Source organism: Periplaneta americana, chromosome 13, assembly GCF_040183065.1.
Source record: "Periplaneta americana isolate PAMFEO1 chromosome 13, P.americana_PAMFEO1_priV1, whole genome shotgun sequence".
Taxonomy (NCBI): Eukaryota; Metazoa; Arthropoda; class Insecta; order Blattodea; family Blattidae; genus Periplaneta; species Periplaneta americana.
This window is the reverse complement of record NC_091129.1, coordinates 5,455,188-5,479,255: the sequence shown is the minus strand read 5'-3', so window position 1 is coordinate 5,479,255 and position 24,068 is coordinate 5,455,188. Positions and strand designations below refer to the sequence as shown.

At 35.5% G+C, this 24,068-nt stretch overlaps 2 protein-coding genes across 3 annotated transcripts in view; both read right to left on the bottom strand.

The window, feature by feature from the left end:
* Window positions 1-1,765, bottom strand: part of LOC138711542 (alpha-tocopherol transfer protein-like) — a 47,446-nt gene extending 45,681 nt beyond the window's left edge. The window contains exon 1 of the mRNA XM_069842724.1: window positions 1,686-1,765. The gene's annotated coding sequence lies outside the window, so the exon portion shown is untranslated. The remainder of the gene's footprint in view (window positions 1-1,685) is intronic.
* Window positions 1,766-14,555: 12,790 nt separating this feature from the next.
* The window catches only part of LOC138711691 (alpha-tocopherol transfer protein-like), a 47,063-nt gene continuing 37,550 nt past the window's right edge, over window positions 14,556-24,068 (bottom strand). For both annotated transcript variants that reach the window (XM_069842821.1, XM_069842822.1), the window contains exons 6-7: window positions 19,910-20,015; window positions 14,556-16,179 (exon numbers count right to left, since the gene is read on the bottom strand). In XM_069842821.1, coding sequence (XP_069698922.1) covers window positions 16,028-16,179; window positions 19,910-20,015 — 258 coding nt within the window. In that variant the 3' untranslated portion in view covers window positions 14,556-16,027. The remainder of the gene's footprint in view (window positions 16,180-19,909; window positions 20,016-24,068) is intronic.

Genomic DNA, 24,068 nt, shown 5'->3' with positions numbered 1-24,068 from the left:
GGATTATAGTTATAGCCTGAGTTTATATTATTATAATGAGAATTCATTTGACGTGGGTAACCCAGTCTTGCTACTTAAAATTAACACTTATATCTACTTCAATAATTTGAATTATTTACACGTTGTTAAATATATTACATATAAAATTACAAAACTCTTTATAACAGCACGTTTTTGTGAACACATTGAATAGTGGTTTGTCATATATTACATTACAAAAATGTAAATGTCAGACCAAAGTAAATCTTTTGTTTTCGAACACTGGACAATGAAACAAAAGATGATTCACAGTCTGCTGTTCCTCACAGATACATAAATAGCCATTGTCCTTACTCCTAATTATATCACAGGATATTGTTTAAAATAAATCATTAATCGGACAAAACAATGAAATAATATAAATTAATGCATTTAAATAAATAAAATGAACATTATATGCATTTAAGAGGAGATGATGTTATTTCTTGGCCAAAAATGAGTAAATTAAAAAAAATTCTTTAAAATCCTCTGTGATATGTGTGGAATGCATAGCATAACATTTTTTTGGGTATTTGTGCCCTTATCGGATGTTGAGTCGCCATTTTTAAACTTCCTGCGTTATGGATTTTTAAATCACTCGCCCACTTTTATTGTAGTTTCCGGTAAATTAAATAAAAAAAAAAACAATTGTTTAAAAATACCCTTTGATATGTGTGGAATGAATTTCATAACATTTTGTGAGTGTTTGTGCCCTTATCGGATGTTGAGATGTCATTTTTAAACTTCCTGCGCTATGGATTTTTAAATCACACGCCCGATTTTATCGGTTTCCAGTAACTTCATTATTTTTGCTACATTGCCAGACAAAAATGGAAATAATTTCCGAACTATTTAAGATACATGCATGAAATGTAGATCATACATTCTTAAGACTATTAGGAAACATTTCTCTGTAACAGAATTTTGTTAATTGATTTCATTTTAAAAAATAAGTCCCTTGCTTGCAAGAAAGGAAATCAGAAAATTGTTATTAAATTTTAATTGTTTATTTTACAAACGTAGGGAGAAATATCAAAATGCTGTTACAGACAGTTTGTAGTACATAATTTTGCAAATACATTGCAAAAAATTGTTTGAATCTATCTTCAAAAACGGTTTAGATATATCGGTTTTAGTACAAACCTGTATTGGGTATATTTTTTTTTTTTCAAATTTGGGCACCGAAATAATTTTTTTTAATATTTATATTTGGTTGAGTTACCACAGCTATGAGCTCTCTACGTACAAAAACTTAATATTTTACACCAAATGGGAAAAAAGTTAAAAAAAACTATCCTCTCCCCTTAAATAGGAAAAGCCTCGAAATAAGCATTTATGTAACATAAATTTGGTCTTAAAAATATGATCAGCAAAGATCCACCTTTACTTTATTCAATATGCAAAGTCAATAAAAACATGCATTTGCATGAAGTTCCGCGGTCTTGATATGATAATACTGTATAAATTAGGGTAAAATTTGAATTTAGTATTTAATTACATTAATGATTGTAACCAAATTCTAAATTCAGACAGCATTCGTTTCTTTATTCTGTAACTAGTGCATTTCAGTGAATCTGAGCAGCATTATCCACCCAAAAATCCAGCTTGTATTACTTTCAAGCATACTGCTTCCAGATATACAGTAAATATAAAAGTAGTGAACTTACCGACTACTCCTGTACTCTCACACAACGAACCCCAAGCTTCTCCTTGACCGTAGCACTTCACACAACGTACTGGTTTGTTTCGTTATCAAACTGAGTCAACAGAAAGGCTATAAAAGCGAAACTCGTCTAACCACTAGAATATCATCACTAAAATGTTATGTTTTATTTAACGACGCTCGCAACTGCAGAGGATATATCAGCGTCGCCGGATGTGCCGGAATTTTGTCCGGCAGGAGTTCTTTTACATGCCAGTAAATCTACTGACATGAGCCTGTCGCATTTAAGCACACTTAAATGCCATCGACCTGGCCCGGGATCGAACCCGCAACCTTGGGCATAGAAGGCCAACGCTATACAACGTCGCCAACAAGGTCGACTATCATCACTATGATCTTCTTCTCTGTGAGTAGAGAAGTCCATGTGACTTGTGACAGCATGTTTAAACGGAAATTTCATACTTAACGTATGCGCTATTGATTGCAGAAGGTTCTTTATTACATCTCTGTAACCTAGCTTTTAATATGATTTTTTTTCTTCCTATAATTAAGAACGAATTTTTACTTATTTCCACATTTTCTTCAAATTTTTATAAATCTCGGATTAAAATGTCTTTTTCGTTTTCCTTTAAATATCACATTTAAATACGTAGTTTTAAATCAGCGATTCCCTAATAAATGGATAGGTCGTGAGGGACCGATATCCTAGCCTGCTCGTTCTCCCGACCTCAGTCTATTGAATTTCCACTGAATGGCCTGAATTAAATAAATCGTAAAATGTCTCTTATCATTGAATTTCATGGAAAATATTGCATAACAAAAATTTCTTTATGAAAGATTCCCTATAAGTTTTACTCTATGCAAAATTTTGATAGGCCTGATATTTAATGAGATAAGTGAGTTCTAAAATAAGAATGCTTTTTAAGTCATTGCCGCTCAAATAGGCTATAATGAAATGAAAACAAATGACTCCATCTGCAAACGGGCCTTACACACAACAAGCGGAGAATGTTATTGATATAACACTATTTTTATACTGCTATATTTCTATTCTGTGACGGGAATATATAACTGTCTATCAGTATTAATATACAGAGAATGTTTATGTGTTTGTATGACGTAATCCCTGAAGCTAATTAACCAATTTGGATAATTCTTCAATATTTGAAATTGTACTTTATCTAGATGGATGTGTTATGCCCCGCTAATTTAAGGGATAAATTACGGTGGTCAAACATAGCAACTGTCATGCACTTCATAGCAAGTTTTACGGACAGCACCATGTATGCGCAGTCCTTCACGAACTGTACGCGTTTGCAAATAAGACGCGCGCGAACATATGGACTCGCATTGTCGAGGAGAAGGCGGTGTCAGCTTCTTTCACCTTTATCTCCCACGCGCTAGGACGCTTGCGCGATTAGATTGTTCCATAGCCCTCTCTTGATTTGAGACTCATATTAAGCCCAGCTGGTCGCAGGAAATCCCATGATATTGTGTATGTTAAATTAGCGCAAAACCAGCGTTTGCATTGAGAGTAAAACTGGCATATTCGAGGTACATCTCAGTAGTATTAACGCTGTTTTTCGAGGGCCGGATAGCGTCATGACGCTACCGACATAATACAAATCGACGATCTCCTCCGACGCGCATTCAGAGTCAGTTCAGACGAGCCTAGCTGCCGTAGGAGCGGAGAGCGGTAGAAGCCGACAAAGAGAAGCTGAAGTCATGGCAACCACGGCAGCCCCCGTCACCACATTCGTTTTATGGAAGTCTAAATAATTCTATTCTCTCATATACCAATTGCGTCCACACCTGTGGAGTAACGATCAGCGTGTCTGGCTGCGAAACCAGGTGGCCCGGGTTCGAATCCCGGTCGGGGCAAGTTACCTGGTTGAGGTTTTTCCGGGGTTTTCCCTCAACCCAATACGAGCAAATGCTGGGTAACTTTCGGTGCTGGACCCCGGACTCATTTCAAAGGCATTATCACCTAAATAACCTAGATGTTGATACAGCGTCGTAAAATAACCCAAGAAAATAAAAAAAAAATATACCAATTGCTACCAATGTCGAGAGAGAGATTTACTAAATGTTACCACGTAGAATATAATAAGGAAATATCAGTGCTTGAAATTCAGTGAACTGTGTATACTTCAAAGTTCTACTTTGAACGCATTTATTTAAGACCTAATGGATTATTCCGAGGTTTGTGAATGGTAATACCTCACGAGATATTTTGGTGGACAATATTATCATCAGTATTCGGGAACCTGAGTCACCAAACGCCTTTGTAGGTAAATTCTTTAAATGATTTTGCATTGTTGTACGAAGTTTCTTCGACCAATTGCACCGTACGCAACCAAGCTAAGGCACTGAAGTTTCCATATTATTTCATTGTTTAATCAACTGTATCCAAATATAGCCAATGATTTAGTTTCCCATTTTGTTTCCATTTAAACTCATGTAACTGAGTAGGTATACCAAGTAGGTATGTCCTAGATTCTCTTTTATTGCTTAAGTAAAGTAAAGTGAAATAACAAGAAACATACATAACTCACTAACCAGTTAAACATTCTGCAACTTTTCATTATAGCTAAATAGCTAAATGTATAACTCATGTATATAAGAAAGTTTACAATATATTATAGTATAACCAGTGAAGTGACTTATTTGATTTGATTAAGTTGATATTCTTCGAGCCTGATCCAACCTCTGATCCTGTTCTTGAATACGCAGTACCTAATTAAGATAATAGCTCGATCATTACCATCCTGAAATATCGTGATGTAAACAATAATAAATCTGGTGTTAGAATTTAATCATAACATAGCCGTGACCGATAGCATCGGCCACAACTAAGTTGTGCCCAACAACAAACTGGCACAACCATCACAGAGGACTGAGATAAGTTAAAATATATCTTTACGCACAGAAAACTTGATATACTGTCGAAACTTTATTTTGTCCACATAAAATACTTTAATTTATACACTTCAGTTTCTTTTTGTCTACTGAACATAATAGTAGGCCTAATTTTAAGAATTTTGTGCGAGATCGTGCGTATTTGCTTGGTTTCCGCACAAAACCAATCCGCGGTAAGTCTGAAATTCCACATTCAGTATTCCCAACCTAACCCACATAACAATTTCCCTCTTCTTACCGCTTAAGTGACATATTGATTTTACTGCTTTAGGCTTTTAACATTTTAGAGACGTTCAATATAGTAATAATTATAAATTGGAAACTTATCAGTGCAATTTCACCTAAATTGCACTGTTAATTATTGTTTTTAAATATTTGCAAAAATTAAGTAAACTCTACAACTCCACTAAATTTACTGCATTCGGGATGCATGTAACATTAAGAAAGCCGTTTGTTTTAAGTTCGTATTTATAGACTGAGGGAAAAAAGACAGACGTATATCACGGCCTGCTGGAGTATAGTAAACACAGAAAACATTTTAAAGCAACAATGTTGAAGATAGATATTTTTGTTTTTCAAATTTGGCGTCATTGAAGAGAAACCAAGATGAAGATTTCAATGCAACTAATTAGAAATTCCTCTTTCAGGTATGTAATAAACGATCTTCGTACAAAATAATGTACGATACACGAGCGGTATGTTTTCTTTCAATTATCGGAAATTAAAAAATCTCAACTACGTTTTCCTTTTTCAAAGTTTTCCTCGAACATGAAAACTTCAACATACCGCTCTTGTAACGCATATTAGTATTGTCGTAAAGATGAGTATTTGTACTAGACCAAAAATGCAGCACATATTGTATAGAGTGAAAAAAAAAAAAAAAAAATATTTATATATATATATATATATATATATATATATATATATATATATATATTACCATTGAGCTCACTGCAGCTGAGTTATTTTAAAAGGTGTCACGAAATGGCGTTCCTGCGCTCATAATTTACCCATAGTCTACTCCTTTTCTGTGTTTCTTAAAATAATATTCATGTATCACATTAATTTTCATTTTATTATTCATATAAACAATGATGCACAACCGAGCGAGTTGGCTGAGACGGTAGAATTTGAGACAGTCATTCGGGAGGTCACGGGTTCAAACTCCGTGGCCGACCAATTTGACTGGGGTTTTTCATGGTGTCGCTTAGTCATAAAGGCAAATGTCAGATTGGAAATTTATATCACTCCCTCAATTACAATAAACATTAATCAAAATCTATAATCAGTTTGTACACGAACACAACACACTATAGAAACAGGAACGCAACAAGAGTAAAAACGGCCTACTGATATACCATTCTAAACACGCGATATGGCCACAGATGTTAAAGCGTGTATAAATAAACTTAAAAAAGAGAAAAAGATGCAAAGATTGACATTAATTTAGAGTCATGTGGATGTGGTCAAGAATAATTTACAAAAATATTAAACGAATTATTATAGCACCAGAAACGGATGTTCTCTGAACCAAATGATCATATTTTAATTATTTACAGTAATAACAATTAAGGAACATGTTAAAGTAAATATCCTTGCAGGAATTAGTATTCTGGACCAAAATGATCATATTTTTATTATTTAGGTAGAATTTAAATTAAGTAATTTATTAAACGATTTGTCCTTCTATCAAACAGGGATATTCTCTGGACCAAATGTCATATTTTAATTATGTAATTACTTTATACATATTTCCAACAAGTGCAGCGGAGCGCACGGGTACGGCTAGTTATTTCTAATGAAAAAATGGAAATACGCCGCTCTTCTGTACAATTTATTTGGTAGTGTTTCCGGTTTCCACTTTGATTTTTATGCGATATGAAGTGCTTGAAGTTTCAAAATGTATTTATTGGATCCAACTTCCGGTACATAAGATATAAAAGTTTTGATTGCAGGAATTAATACACAGGGTGATTCAGTATATGTTACAGAATAATATGGTAGATTGAGGGTACTAAAAGAAACATTTTAATTAAGCAATGCTTGTGGTATCTGGCACCGGTGCGGCGCTGCACTTGTTTCGAGTTGTGAGTGGTAGACAATTATTCATGTAAGGTAGACGTCTCAATAGGGCCACCTCGGAGCACTTCTTCCTCTCTCCATTTTTTTGTGTAAAAGTGGAACAAGTTGCGTGTGCAGTTCGTGTATCTCCGGATGACGTCACTGACCGCGACGTTTGAATAAACATCTGCAACCGCTACGATGTTGTGTCAATCTCCGAGGAAAGAATGTCTTTATTACCGCAAATGTATGAAGAAATAAAAGCTTCCATAGGGAAAATGAAATTGTGTTAGTCGCAAGTTTCAGTGGGTAAATGTTACCACTTAATTAATCTAAAATTGTTACCTATTTTGAATCCATACCAGTATAACAAATATAGTGAAGTACTGAAGGACTTGAGAAAAGAATTTGAGACCAGATTTAAGATTGTTTGTGAATTTCTAAAATGTTTTGGTTATTTTTAAATATTGAAAACTTCACGAACTATATTATTTAACTATTATTGTAATTAATATATTAATATTGACGTATCTTAAAAATATGTACTTTAACAACAAACAAGTTTAATTGTAATTTTATTGTTATTTAATTGAATTTTATTTCATTAAATATAGTGTAAACTTAAAAAAAAGAGATACCAAAACCCATTTACTAGAAATGAAGTATTGTTGTTGTTTAGTCACCTGTCCGAAGACAGGTCTGAACCTCACAAGTGATACCAACAAGGCACCACTTAAAGACAACCAGGCCAGGAGATAATGGGGTAAGATGGCCAGTTCCTTGTGCTTAAATTATTACGCAACATGTATGGTTCTTCATGCTTCAGATGTCTTATTTTTACTCATTTCCTTACTTGCTTACTTACTGCCTTTTAAGAAATCCGGGGGTTTATTGCCGCCCTCACATGAGCCCGCCATTGGTCCCTATCCTGAGCAAGATTAATCCATTCTCTATCATCATATCCCACCTCTCTCAAATCCATTTTAATATTATCTTCCCATCTACGTCTCGGCCTCCCTAAAGGTCTTTTTCCCTCGGGTCTCCCAACTAACATTCTATATGCATTTCTGGATTCGCCCATACGTGCTACATGTCCTGCCCATTCAAACGTCTGGATTTAATGTTCCTAATTATGTGAGGTAAAGAATACAATGCGTGCAGTTCTGTGTTGTGTAACTCTCTCCATTCTCCTGTAACGTCCACACCTGTGGAGTAACGGTCAGCGCGTCTGGCTGCGAAACCAGGTGGCCCGGGTTCGATTCCTGGTCGGGGCAAGTTACCTGGTTGAGGTTTTTTCCGGGGTTTTCCCTCAACCCAATACGAGCAAACGCTGGGTAACTTTCGGTGCTGGAAACCGGATTCATTTCACCGGCATTATCACCTTCATTTCATTCAGACCCTAAATAACCTAGATGTTGATACAGCGTCGTAAAATAACCCAATAAAATAAAATAAATCTCCTGTAACTTCATCCCTCTTAGCCCCAAATATTTTCCTGAGAAACTTATAATCAAACACCCTTAACCTATGTTCCTCTCTCAACGTGAGAGTCCAAGTTTCACAACCATAAATAACAACCGGTAATATAACTGTTTTATAAATTCTAACTTTCAGTTTCTTGACAGCAGACTGGATGATAAAAGCTTCTCAACCTAATAATAACATGCATTTCCCATATTTATTCTGCGTTTAATTTCCTCCCGAATATCATTTATACTCGTAACTGTTGCTACAAGATATTTGAACTTCACCTCTTCAAAAGATAAATTTACAATTTTTATATTGCCATTTCGCACAATATTTCCGTCACGAGACATAATCATATACTTTGTCTTTTCAGGATTTACTTCCAAACCTATTTCTTTACTTGCTTCCAGTAAAATCCTCGTGTTTTCCTTAATCATTTGTGGATTTTCTCCTAACATATTCACGTCATCTGGATAGACAAGCAGCTGATGTAACCCGTTCAATTCCAAACCCTCTCTGTTATCCTGGACTTTCCTAATGGCATACTCTAGAGCAAAGTTAAAAAGTAAAGGTGATAGTGCATCTCCTTCCTTTAGCCCACAGTGAATTGGAAACGCATCTGGCAGAAACTGACCTATACGAACTCTGCTGTACGTTTCACTGAGACACATTTTAATTAATCGAACTAGTTTCTTGGGAATACCAAATTCAATAAGAATATCAATTAAAACTTCTCTCTTAACCGAGTCATACGCCTTTTTCAAATGTATGAATAACTGATGTTAAATATGTTATTATTATTATTATTTATTTTATTATTATTATTTATAATATTACTATTATTATTATTATTATTATTATTATTATTATTGCAAACTACTTAAGAAATTTTATTACTTCCGAAAACAACCGTCTATTGTGACAGTACAACTCAAAAGTGCAGCTTTGGTGGCATTTCTCACTGCGACAGTTACAACTTAGCTCGCTCTTGCTTGTAACATGAATCAACGATCGGCTGTCTTCGCGTATTGCGCTTATCTCTTCTGCTGACTACGCTATCTACATTTGCTCTCTGCTACAACTTTCATTCGTTGGCCTTGAGACGCCTGATGTAAGGGCTTCACTCTGTGCTGAATCAGCTCTCAAAGAAAAATAACAGACAATGACATTAAACAGCTTGTGCATTACTGAAGAGCTGGAATCAACGCCCCCTTTCTTGTAAACAATACTGACATCGCCGAAACAATGACTGCCGGGTCCTATATGGCTTAATATGAGTTCCAGTCCCACTCGGCCTGGGGTTTTCATTGAATAATTTATAGTGACAAACTAGTGGTGGATAATGTAGCCTAGCAGTTAGAGTTTTCTCGGGATTCTCTGGTTTCCCTATATAAAGCATCAACATTATTACTTCCCATCACAACTCCATCACGATCTTATAGCAATCTCCGAAGACAGCCTAGCATAATTAAAATTGTAACAATGTAAGTAATTATTACAAGCTTTTTGCACGGGAGAAACACATTGTACCAGAATGCAACTCTTCAGGAATGGTACTTGTTCGACAGAATTTTACAAGATTATTCTCCTTTGCTGAGCTTATTGGCAACGAATTTTGGTATTCTGTTAGCGATTGTCTTGGACAAACAAATTGTCGTCTCTCTCCACGAATTTTTATTGCTCTAAATCAGTGATGTCAACTGATGCCCATAGGAGCAAGCGCGCGCTTTAGAGCCCAGGAGAGCCTGAGAACTTTACAGCGGAAAGGAAAGAGACAGAGGAAATAGTATATGCCGCTTGGTCGAGCTATATGTAGGGATGGCCAGCACTGATTCAATAGATAAAGCGAAGAGAACTTATTAAAACTGTATCCATGTTAATTTTTAGATCCGTCTGAGAAGCATATGTGCATTATAAGAATGTAAGTTTTAATTTTAATGCTCATTATTTACAAGTTTGCTTCTTTGTTCACAAGGAATATTTTCTCAACTTTTTTTTACAGAAAAGTGAAATTTTCCGATATGTTTGTTTAGTAGCCGTACAGGTACTAAAACAATGTTCTCGTAAATTTAATATATCGTCAATACGTATTACTGAAGATAGTGTATTAACATGTTTGAAAATATTCGCTTGAAAAATGTTTGTAAGGAAATGAATTAACAAAGCAAATACTATTACATCACAAACAAAAATATGTGCCTATGTGTTGGTAAAACGTCAGCTCTATAGTTTCAGCATATTTCGAGATAATTTAATATTCTGATAACAAAGTTGCGCACCAATATCACCTAAAAACATAATGCGATAAGAGTTTTATTTTCTAATATTAGTTACAGATAAAACATATACCTAGTCAACTTTGCTTTGTACTATAATATTGTTTATGCTCGACCATGCCGAAATGTAGTAATTATACACCTGGTAGCAGACCTTTAATGCATGTCATTAAAGTACACCTACTCATTAAAGGTAAGGTCTTTCAGCCGATGACGACTCAGGTTACAAATGTTCAGCCAATGACAGGTCAGCTTCCTACCGTTATAAAACCGCAAGTATCGATTATTCTCGGATATGCAATCGAAAGAGAATTAGCGAAAAGTCACGGAGGCTGGAAATCCAATACTGTCGCAGAAGGTTATGTTCTGTTACTATAATAATTAGCGTTAATTGTAAATAATATTCAAATAAATTCAATTTGTCATCTCGTTTTTCAATGTCTAATTTAATTTCAATGTTATCTCTGTAGGTTCTTATGGCCTAGCAAGGTCAATGTGAACATCTGTTACTCGGAAAAAATCAATACTTTCGCATCTGCGCACATCTCACAACACATGGGACATTGGTCAAGGTCAGATACAAAGAAAATTAATAATATCAAGTTAGAAATATGGTCCAGCATAAAAAGTCGTATGAAACTCGCTTATAATGGTAATTAAGAAGCTCGTATGAAAATTATGAAACTCGCTGGCGGTCGTTTCATAAATATCCATACTCGCTTCTTAATTACCTTCATTATAGGCTCGTTGTATTATGTACTATTTGATTACTTTTATAAGGCTAAAGATACTATCAATATCAATTTCAACTTATTATGTCATATTCAGTGTCTTTCTTTGGGATAACACTTTCTTTATGAATGATGTGTTTAATTTACTTAGCACAGTACAGTTGTAGTTATTATGGAATTTGTCTGAAAATTTCTTCTTTACTCTTATGTTATTAACGTTTAAAACACAACTGCAATATTAGCTAAGAAACAGTGTGAATACTTTTGTTTTACAGACAATATAGACAATAACGAACAGAAAGAAGCCATATAGAAATAACGACATAAAATTTCATTTTCCGTTTGAAGTTTGTGCACCATTGTTTTCTTAACCCAACAGGCTGCTAATTCTTCCTAGCATAGCTAGCGCTTAATGTCCGCTTCACGCAGTCAAGGTCAGAAAAATGCGCTTGCTTTGAGATCAGTGCTCTATATTCATCAGAATACCCACACTTATACTGCAGAACCCAACATGTTTATTTTGTAACTGAAAGACTTTACTTAGAGCGTATTAACAACATCACCATTCTCATCCTTGGATTTCTTTTTCACCAACATTTTTGCCACTTGCTGTGGTTAGAAGTATTTATTTCGGAGAGAAGGTTCAGGGTATACGGATAATTGTTTTCTGAAAACACCGTGTGTCAGAAGCAAGGCAATTCTGACTGCTTCCAAAGACAAAGAAGAAGGAATCGTGGCCCTCGTCAAGATTCTTACGATTCCCGTATACACCTGTGTGGACACAATCAAATACATAGCACAAGAAAACGGAACAACCCTAACATAATAGACAACATAATACGTAAGACAGAACATAATCACAAAAAACATAAGAATACAACACAAACACAAGAACCCAAAAAATACATCACACTAACATACGAAAACAAAAAGACACACAAAATTGCAACCTCATTCAAGAAATTAAATTACAAAATTGCATTCAGAACAAATAACACTCTACAAAAACATCTCAACACACAAACAACACAAACAAACAAATACTACCACACAGGCGTATACAAACTCAAATGTAACACCTGCAACAACTTCTACATAGAACAGACAGGCAGATAGTTTCAAACACGTTACAAAGAACACATCACAGCCATAACAAAATTACAAAACACCTCCACATATACAGAACACATCACAAATGCTAACCACACCCACAGAGACATCAACACAGACATTGAAATACTACACATCCAAACAAAAATCCAGAAACTAAACACACTAGAAAAATATGAAATATACAGACACACAAAAACACCCCCTAACGAAATTCTCAACACACAACTCAACTTCAAAACACACACACTCTTCGACTCTACACCAGACGTCTCCAAAACCGTACTCGCGAGTAAGCCGCTGAACGGAACCGAAGCCAGTACGTAATGAGCCGCTCCGCCTCACCCATCCCCACCTGTAATGTACTCAATGTTTATGCGCAAACGAAGAGCAGTGGCGGACTGCCATTATCATTGTGTTGGTCGGAGTGTTCCACCGTTTCAAAATGCCTTATAATCATGGACGTAGTAAATTCATGGATGAAGAGGAAGAGAAAATTTTTGTGTTAGTGGAGAGAATGTGAAATGCTTAATTTGTTCGAAAATTCTGAAGGGTGTGTTAAAATTCAACATACGACGACAATACTCGACTCTTCACAAAGAATATCATAGTAAAATTACAGGCATGTTGGACATGTGAAAATAATTTATTTTGGGGCTATCTGTATAACTGTTGGTTATACATTATAATCAGTATTTTACAATACGTTTACATCCATTTCCGCATGACATACTTATAGTTTTTTTGTTTAATTATAGGTGAAATGCGTAGGCCTACAAATATTTTGATAAATATAAAACAAGAAAATACAAACACAAATCACACACGTGCCCTCAGTCTTAAACAAAAATCTTCTTGCTAGCTATGTTCTAGCTTGAAATATTGTAAAATCAATGATGCCCTTTACAGAAGCATCATTTGTAAAATCGTGCATAGAGAACGCTACTAAAATACTGTGTCCAGAACAAAGTCAAACTTTAAGAAAATTAAATTGTTTCCAATTACAGTTCAGAGAAGGAATTTCAAGATTGCAAATGTAATTGAATCAGAAGTCGAAACCACAATTAACCAGTTTGTAGCTTACTCACTTGCATTGGGCGAAAGCACAGATAGAAATGACAAAGCTCACCTAGCCATTTTCATCCGAGGAGTTAATGAACATTTCACTGTGTCTGAATGTCTTCTAGATGTAATTACAAAATACAACTGGAGAAGATCTTTTCCAGGCACTGAAAGGCACCATAGAACAGAAGAGGTTGAATTTGCAATGGCTTGTGTCCATAGCAACAGACGGGGCTCAGCTTCATAGTATGTCAAAATAATATATAAACGTATGATATTTCTTATTATTTTGATGTTGTTATTTGTAAACATAAGCAGACCTTTGCCGCGATCCCCCACTGATCGCTCCCATCTGTTGAGGTACGAGACTCTTCCCCTTCCCTAGCCTTACAGCACACTGTGTTCGGCGGGCAGCATCGAGAGCACGAATGACGGTACGCTTTTTGGAGACCTCTGTTTTAGACTATTGAGAGGATTGGAGAGACCATTTCTCTGAGATATTTGGAAATAAACAAAGGAATGTTGGTCAGCATCATTTTTCAATTGCCACAAGTAACGGACACTGCGTGATTTCTTGTCACTATAATAATGTTTACCAAAATCAAGCTGGACCTGGAGACACAGGTGAGCAATGTTACAGAAATATGTTTAGCGACAGTCGATTGTACAGTACTTGTAACGCAGAAGTGCTACATGCAGAAACTACTTCACCTATCTGCAGTTCCACTCATTCAAGACGAGTATTTCTATACTTTTGGTTACACCCTTCTGGCAGTTCTATTGTCAGATCATATCAAATTTAATTTATTAATCAAACATTTTTAATAAAAGATGGAATATCCAAAGTAAAATGTTTAATATTTACTACCTTGTTCTCATTAGATGGTCCACGTTTAGAGTCTATTGTTTTGGTACTGTTTTTAATGTTATAATAAGTTATTTAACCCTTTGCAGCATAATGGTTGATCAGAAGAATCACCGTTTTCTTCATTTCTAAATTTTATGGCACAGATGTTCTACCAAGGAACCACCTCTTGAGTATACGTAGAAGCGACATCTAGGTTTTGAAATTGTGTGCTGAGTTAAAATGTTGAAAAAATTAATCGAAGCTTTGTTATGATACATGAAATGAAAAACACAAAAAATTAATTTGTGCTGCAAAGGGTTAAATAGTTTCAATAATGAACTTCCTGGATCCCAAAAAAATCAAAATTTGATTAGGTACGGAATAAAAATACAACTTCCACACAGTATTTATTTATTTTGACAATCATGTATATTTTAAGAACAATCACTTACTAGCAATCTGAAAAGCTAGCTGCAATAATTTCCATCCTCTTGTTATGTAATAAAATTGTTCATGTTTATGAGAAAAACATATGCAACCAATGTTAATCACTAGCTTAGATCGCTGTGTACCTGATCAGGTTATAACAGGGCTGGGCACATTACGTGATTCTGAGAAATGATCGCTGTGTACTTTAAGGAGCGGTTCTTCCGAGCGCTGTGACGTATGCATACTACACGTCATTCAGTGTCGGTGCAGTGGTGACTCTGCAGTATGATGGCGAACTTTGAAGACGGAGCTTCCGCTCATACACTAAAGCGGCCCTCTACTACCAATGCTTTTAATGTATCATGGGAGGAGGAGTTCTTTTTGGTAGAGAGCAGTGGATTAGCAAAGTGTTTAATTTGGCATAAAACACTCCAACTGATTAAGAAGTTCAATATACAACGACATTATTCTTTACAACATGCTACTGAATATGACATATGTTGGTAATTAATACAACTTAAAGAAAATGTTTCTCAGGTATATTATATTAGAGTATCTACTTGATATTTATGTTGCATCATAAGTTATTATACATTTAGTAATATATAATTTTAAATTAAACAAGTATTATGTTATATCATAGTATAGTATAGGCTATTACAGTTCATAATACGAGTATATCATATCATATATCGTGTCATATATATTATGTTAGGCCTATATTATATTATATTATATTATGTATTAATAGGATGACAATAATGTACTTTGTGAATCAGCTATGAGAATTAGCTACAAAATTTGCCACGAAATTGCAAAGGAATTGAAAACATTCAACGAAGATGAATTCATCAAGCGATGTTTAATTATATTGGCAGATGAACTCTGTCCACAGAAGTAGGGGAAGTGGAAGCCATACGCCTTTTCGTAGAACCGTGGTGAGGATATTGCAGTATGTGCGTATGGGTTATGTAAATAAGCCTAATGATTTGTGTGTGTGCATAGAGCGAAGTTTATTTCATTAAATTAATAAGTGTGTTATAAAATCTGTAATGTACAGTGGCTAAATGGAGCCGCTCTCTTGCCCGGTCCTGGGTTATAAGCTAAAATCATTCTGTCTGTAAAGATATTCTGAAAGTGATGTTGAGGTATACAGGCAAAAGTTATTAAATGCACCTAATAATCTTTTTCCCGTCAACATTTCGTTTGTAATATACTTAATAATTTATGAAGGTTTCATTACTAAGGAACTATAACAGTTGAGACTAATTCTTTTTCCCGGTAGACAAAGCACAATTTGTTGTACTTATTACCATTAATATCTCATTTTTCGCATTTTTGGACTTAATACCTCTTCCTTGTAAGCATATTATATTGTGTTACATTTGTTTGAAATAAATGACTAATTTACTTGTCAGTGAATACTATAAAATTTAACTTCAATTTAGTCAACGTTGAGGCTTCTGAAGGAGCCCTCAAAACCGAACAGATCTCCAGAGTCGAAGTCACCTCCTTGCCGTTTGCTCTCGTCAGACTTGAAGTTCTCGTGTTCCAGGAACCAGTCACGATAACTGTCTACTTTCTTAAGCCACAGATCTGAAACAGTCCCAGCAAGATGTTAGACAGTCGCAAAATAAAAAATGTAGAAATGATTTAAATAGAAAGTGAGACCAATGTACGACACATCTTGTTAACTTTGTTGTTTTGATGTAATAATGGGTGTAAATGGAAAGAAATTCGGATTTGTAGGTAGCAAAAATGTGTTTTAGATACCTAAAACATGCTCTTTAGTGCCTCATTTAGGTTTTACAATACATGAACTACACTTTAAATGTATAGAATAGGAAAACACGATAGATATTATTTTAAAGACATAATGCAATATTAACCACAGAATAAATATGGGAAATGTCTGTTATTATTCGGTTGAGAAGCTTTTATCATCCAGTCTGCTGTCAAAAAATCTGAAAGTTAGAATTTATGAAACAGTTATATTACCGGTTCTTCTGTATGGTTGTGAAACTTGGTCTCTCACTTTGAGAGAGGAACATAGGTTAAGGGTGTTTGAGAATAAGGTGCTTAGGAAAATATTTGGAGCTAAGAGGGATGAAGTTACAGGAGAATGGAGAAAGTTACACAACACAGAACTGCACGCATTGATTCTTTTCCTGACATAATTAGGAACATTAAATCCAGACGTTTGAGATGGGCAGGGCATGTAGCACGTATGGGCGAATCCAGAAATGGATATAGTGTTAGTTGGGAGGCCGGAGGGAAAAAGACCTTTTGGGAGTCCGAGACGTAGATGGGAAAAATCATATTAAAATGAATTTGAGGGAGGTAGGATATGATGATAGAGAATGGATTAATCTTGCTCAGGATAGGGACAAACGGCTGGCTTATGTGAGGGCGGCAATGAACCTCCGGGTTCCTTAAAAGGCAGTATGTAACTGTATGTATACAATATTAGCAGCTTAGCAAATTTGACAAAGACAGACAACGCAATATTAGACCTATAGAGCTTAGTTTTAAACTATGAGAAAATGTATTATAGGGTGCTAGGCATAGACATTTCGCTAGCCCGTGCTACTAGGGTGCTAAACTAGCCCCGGCCATAGACTGATTACTTGTACAGAATTCATATCATATCATATCGCTAACACTGGTTTCCGAATACGGAAAACATTAATTCGCTTATCATCCACCGGAAGCCCGCGTTAAGAAATTTTATGTATACGGCTAAAGTGTGTTTATGTAGTGATTAAATTTTGTCGAGGGTACAGGTCCTGTCACTTAAAATTATATATTAGCCGTACCCGTGCGCTCCGCTGCACCCGTTAGAAATAAATACACGGTAATTACATAATTAAAATAGGACGTTTGATCCAGGGAACATTCGTGTTTGATAGAAGGAAAAATCGTTTAATATGTTACTTAATTTAATTTGCATCCAAATAATTAAAATGCGATCATTTTGGGCCAGAGACATTCATTAGGTGCAATGACAATTCCTTCAACATGTTTCTTAATTTTTATTACATGCAACCATAGTATAATGAAGATTGACATCATTTAGATTTAATGTGTATATTTTATTTTACTTGTTATAGGTTTCCATTGAATTATGGTAATAACTTCATTTTAACCCTTGTTTTCTACGTATTCAGTAAATGGCGTTTGGCCCACTATGGTTGTGAACCCTTCAAATAACTTAAATTATATTATATAATATTACATTACATTACATATATTATATTATGTTATATTATATTATATTATGTTATATTATATTATATCATATCATATCATATCATATCAGAAGTTACTGTATTAACATTATAGCGTTATGTCCATCTAGAGAAAATACACTTTCCAATGGTGAAATAATAATTAATTATAGAAATCTGTTAATGTAGCTTCCGATATTACATCATACAAACACAGAAATATCCTCTGTGGGCTATCTTTCATAGCTTTCGATTGTTGCTGTCCAAGGCCCCTTATAGACGAAGTCATTTGTTTTTGAATTCATTACACTGCCTTAGTTTGCAGTTATTTTAATTTGAAACTCATTCATCTCATTAAATATCAGTCCTATCAAAATTTTTCGAGGAATAAAACTTATCGCAAATTATTTTTAAAGAAACTTGTGTTATGTAACATTTTTCACAAAAATCAATAATAAGCGAGATATTTCGATTTATTTAATTCAGGCCCCCCTTATAACCCCCCTTTCAAATAATGTATTTTGAATGCGATATAGCCTAAACTCTAAGTTACAACGAAATTAATTTATATTCCAATTTTCATCGAAATCCGTTCAGCCATTATCGCGTGAAAAGGTAACAAACATCCATACAGACAGATAAACAAACAGACATACAAACAAAAATTTAAAAAAAGCGATGTTCGGTTTCAGGGTGGTTAATTATATATGTTAGGACCAATTATTTTTGGAAAGTCGAAAATTACCAGAAAAATTTCGGCTACAGATATATATATATATATATATATATATATATATATATATATATATATATACATACATACACACATTATATAATTGGATTTAAAATACCGCACAAAAATTGTTTGAACTCTTGAGTCCATAGCTTGCTTTGTAATAAATTATTAAAACTTTCTCTAATTGTAATAGAGAAGAATTTTGGCGCTTGTCTGTGAAAATATTTTATAAGTAGAAAGTGATAAACTTTGGATGTTGTTACAAGGAAAGGAAGGATGAAAACGTCACAAACGATTATAAATGCATGGACTTGTGCTATTTCTTGTAAACGGAAGGTGACTCTGCCTTAGCAGCTAACATCTGAAGAAATCTGATTTTCATAAAGGAGGCGAGTTGGATTGTTGTTTTTATTTGCGACCTCGACTGAATTTTTCCCGTTTCTTTTGTAAATTTACTTTAACTTTATTCCATTATTTCATTCGTTCATTCTTTAATTTTTACACTCTTCCGCTCATTCATTAACGAAATCTGATGGATTCATATTATTGCCTTATCAACCAAACTTCTCAGAATATTGTGACAGCCGACAGTCGATCGCGCGTCCCGCAGAGGGCGGGGAGCTCTAGAGACGTGCAGCGCGGCGAGGGAGGTTGCGTGCGCATCTGGTGCAAAGCTGGCGGTGCTTCGCTGTGCGAGGTGAAGGGGGGGGACGAAACCTCCCGAACAGAATCGTCCAGGAAGAAGCAGCGAGGACAGAATCTGTAGATGTAGAAATTTCGAGCATCGTAGTTTCTGGAAACTATGGTTTAGGGTTTAGTGATAAAAAGGAGACGCGAAGGAGTCAGTCATTTGTTGTTGGTATTGGACAGAGAGTTCAGCTTGTGAAATCAGCAGCGCCCAGGAGTCTAGGGTTCGACACGCGAGTGAACTTGAGCAGCTTCGAGGCGGAAGCAACGCAGTTGGAAGTCTTGACTTCGAGTGCAGTGGACTGTCTCTGGAAGTCTTGGGTTCGATATACGTTGAACTTGAGTGAATGAGCTAGAAGAACTAGCCAAGGCAAACGAACTGTGAACTGAGAGTTTTGTTTTGTAAATAGTGCTTTGTGAACATTAGTTGAGATTAGCAGTACATTGTTGTTCTCAATAATCCAAGTGAATTGTCATTGTCGTCTGTGGAGTGCAATAACGAAAACTGTGTTCACGGGAGTGTTTAAATTCAGAAATATGGAAAGCCATTATTGTTGTGACAATAAAAGTTATATTGTTGTTTGAATTAAAAGTCACAATATCTACATTCATGTTACAACTCTCAGTTTGGAAACTGCTTAGTACTCCGAGGATTTTGTGATTGTAGAATACTTACCCCAGTTCTCTTGCAATGAACCTCCTGTTCCACCCAGATCATCGGGAAGTGACATTCGCGGTACTTGTTTGTTGAACTCTGTGAGATCATTTCCATGAACATAAATCTGGAAAGTGTGTTATATATTTTAGTACTATTGGCAATTGTATTGTTTTAATTATAAGATAGTGAAGAAACTACAGCAAAGAGAGGCGATAATTATTTCTTTAAATGCCACACAATGTAAATTATTAGGCTCCATATTCCGGCTACCTGAAGACTGAAGTTAAAGACGCATTGATTATATAGCACTCCGAACACAGGTAATGCAACGGATATGGATATAAACAAACAGGTCGTCGCTGCGTGTTCATGGAGTACAGTCAACTCCCGACATTCTGGAGCTATAGTAGTATACACATGCTTGAGCCATGATATTCATTTTCGTCGTGATCTTTGCAGTGAATAATAACGTGCATTCCTATGTTACGGAACTTGAACATATGCGGATGTGAATTGAAACGATATTATGTAGCAAGAAACTTTTTCACAAGCTATAACGTTATTGGTGCATGATGTAGCACAAGATATTCCTGTTGTCTGATTATTTTTTTCGTGTTTCATTAGGATATTGCAGGTTTTTTTCACTGAAACCCACTAAATTTCATGTACCTTTCTAGAAAATCTCTAAAATGGAAATTATATTTTAATTTTTTAATTGGAACTTCGGCACTGAACATCATTGTAGGCTACACAAATCCACGCTAAACGTCGAGTTAATTTATTAATTTTAATTTGTGATGGTACTGGTTCTTTTGGATTACGTTCAACACAATTCCTGTGCGTCTTGATAGTCCACAAACTTTCAGTGCACTGTTTTGTCACTTTTACGTTTATTTTACACAATTTATATACAATTTTGTCTAAATTGACAGTGAAAATATTAGTTCAAATATCCTCAACTATGCCCTGCAATATTACACGCTCGAGCGTCTTACCTAAGGCATTTTACCTCTGCAATGAACCTTCAATCAGCCACAAAGATGTAGTTATTTAAATAACACGACTAGTAAGAGCAGAGATCGATAAGACTACTCACTATGACTGCGTCCCGGTTTTGACTTTCTAGAGGAAGAGGGCAGAGGATGTGTAACTATTTTGTATACGAACGTACCTGTACCTGCGCTGTGACGTCACATATAGGCAACTTCATTCCAGTTTATACATGGTGCTCTAAATTTCCCCTTACAAACTTCTAGGACTTGCTAAGGGGACTGAGTAAATAATATTTTGAATTGGAACCTATGTCAGGAAACGTACCGTTTCCGTGCCACAGCCGTTTGAAAACATGTTTTTAACCCGACCACTTTCACAAGTAATTTATTTTATTATGAGGCGTGACCCAGTACATCACTTGTTTTATAATTCAACTCATTAATAACCAAAGAAACAACATGGAAACTGAATCATTTGTCACAATCACTTTTGTTTACAGTTCAACTTAAACTGTTTTTGTCCTTTTCAAATGATGGTTAACATTCAAATCCACTACAAATGCGGTTCGATGTGGCGACCACCAACTTCGTTGCACGCATTGTATCTGCGAATGATGTTTCGGTAAACGCGCTCTATCACACCTGGTGTATCTGCAATCTCTCCTGCAGCGACCACAATTCGTGCCACCAGATCTTCTGCTGTCTCTACAGGAGTCTCATAAACCAAACTCTTCATACGATCCCAGAGAAAAAGTCCAGTGGAGTCAAATCCGGTGATCGTGGAGGCCATGCAATGGAACCACCTCGGCCTATCCATCTTTGTTCGAATCGTCGGTCCAGATGTTTCCGAACAGCAAGTGAAAAGTGAGGAGGTGCGCCGTCATGCTGAACCGAAAGGTAGGACAAACGTTAATTGACATCACATGATCTGACGTAAGCACACTTCATCATGTAACTCTGCATGCGGACGATTTGCGAAGCTATTACTTGTTGAGACACATGACGTACGTTCAGGCAGTGCCTGCTTTCAAACGGCTGTAGCACGGATACGGTACGTTTTCGGACATGGGTTCCAATTCAAAATATTATCTACTCAGTCCCCTTAGCAAGTCCTAGAAGTTTGTAAGGGGACTTTTAGATCACCCTGTAGGTAACTGGAATATGGAACCTATACATTTTGAATTAAACTTAAATATAACTAGTTCGGGAAGAAGATTTTAACTTCATAAATGGATTCCTGAAATATAGAAGTCAATTATTTGCAGAGAAGAGTGAAAATCGATTAATTATTTTGGTTGAAGGAAAGGTTTCATTGAAGACCTAACATATTATACATTAAGACACCCAAACTAATAATATATGCTAGAGGATTACACATAACAAAGAAGGTATAATTTCATGTATTATATGAGGAACGGTGTACTTTATGTAACATCGAATCAGTAGAACTAATATGGAATTATTAAATAGTAGAATCAGAGGTGGTGAGAATTCTAACAGAAAAGACTGGATATGACTGACAACAAAGGAAACGCTTTAAAAATACAGGCGATTGCAGGTGCCCGTTCAACAATCAGTATTGTGAAAGTAATTCATTTTACTTTTATTAAATCGAATACCAAGAATTTTTAATAAGGAGCTGGAATTTATTTGCATAATATTTTTCAGCAGTGAGTGAAACTAAGTGCCGGGGAAGTGAATTTATATTTGAAGAGTCCAGTGCAAGAATGATAGATGTCACTTTCTTGTCGAAAATGAATCAAGACTGTCAATGCATAGCTTAAGACATATAGAATGTACATACAGAGTTATATGGCATTAACACTGATAGTCATTGTCCAGTAATGATCGGAAAATCACAGTTAAGCTTTGAGCGCTAAGAATTTCAAACTTTCAATTGCTTCTCCTGCAAAATGTATTCCAAATGACATCCATCATTCTTGCAGTGGACTCTTCATTTCTGTGTGGTAAGAATCTTTCTGGGCATTCCTGCACCAGCAGAACTGACGAAAATGTATTTTTTTATAGGGTTATTTTAGGTTATTTAGCGTCTGAATGAAATGAAGGCGATAATGCCGGTGAAGTGAGTCCGGGGTCCAGCACCGAAAGTTACTCAGCATTTGCGCATATTGGGTTTAGGGAAAACCCCGGAAAAACCTCAACCAGGTAACTTGCCCCGTGTGGAATTCGAACCCGAGCCACCGGGTTTCGCGGCCTGACGCGTTCACTGTTACCCCACAGGCGTTGACACGAAAATGTTCGCAAATCGAGGAATATTATGAAACTGTTTAAAATAACTTAAACAAAAGGGCCTCCTTAAGTAATTAACTGTCACGTGATTTCCTCCCTTTCTACGACCCTATGACATAACCACTTGGACGGATAGTAGATAGCATGTCTGAGTAATTTTATCTTTTCGGATCGGGTAGAAGTGAAGATTGAATTTACAGTACGTAAGGTACTCTTTTATAGAGTAGGTACAGAATTATTTCAACACGAGTTACTAGAACGAAGGACGAAACTGTTAATTGGGATTAGGTACAATGAATAGTCTATAGTGCGGTAATATGCACTTTAGAACTGAAGCCTGTATCGAAATGAACAAGCACCATTTTCAAGAATGTGTTTAAATATCCATATTATGTTTATTTTTCAATTTAATTTCATTCTCTATAATGTACGCTAATGTGCTGTAGGCAGTATAATATACACTGCATAATGAATACGTCCACATGGACAGCTCAGTTCGTCAGTAAAAACTCTCATTGTTAATACTGTACTGTATTTTGATTAAACAAAAACCTAATGAAAGTGATCAAACTCAAAAGCGAAATATTCCCTAGTTTACGTAAAAGGATGAACTACTTTTCTTCCCTGCTATATCTAGTAAAGTGGTTTCTTTGTATATTACGCCAGTATCATGGAACGCCAGTCGTAGAAGGGGGTAGCAAACGGCGTTGATTCAGAGGTACAGGCAAGTTAATATTAAAAATGATAGTAAAAATAAAATGATGTCCCTTTATTTGGTCTCCACAAAACTTATTCGTCTGGCTAAGTTCTCTCTCTCTCTCTCTCTCTCTCTCTCTATATATATATATATATATATATCTTCCTCTCTCTTTCTCTCTCTGAACAAACATCTCTGCTTTGTGGTTTGGTGATGAAGATTTGCATATTATACAGTA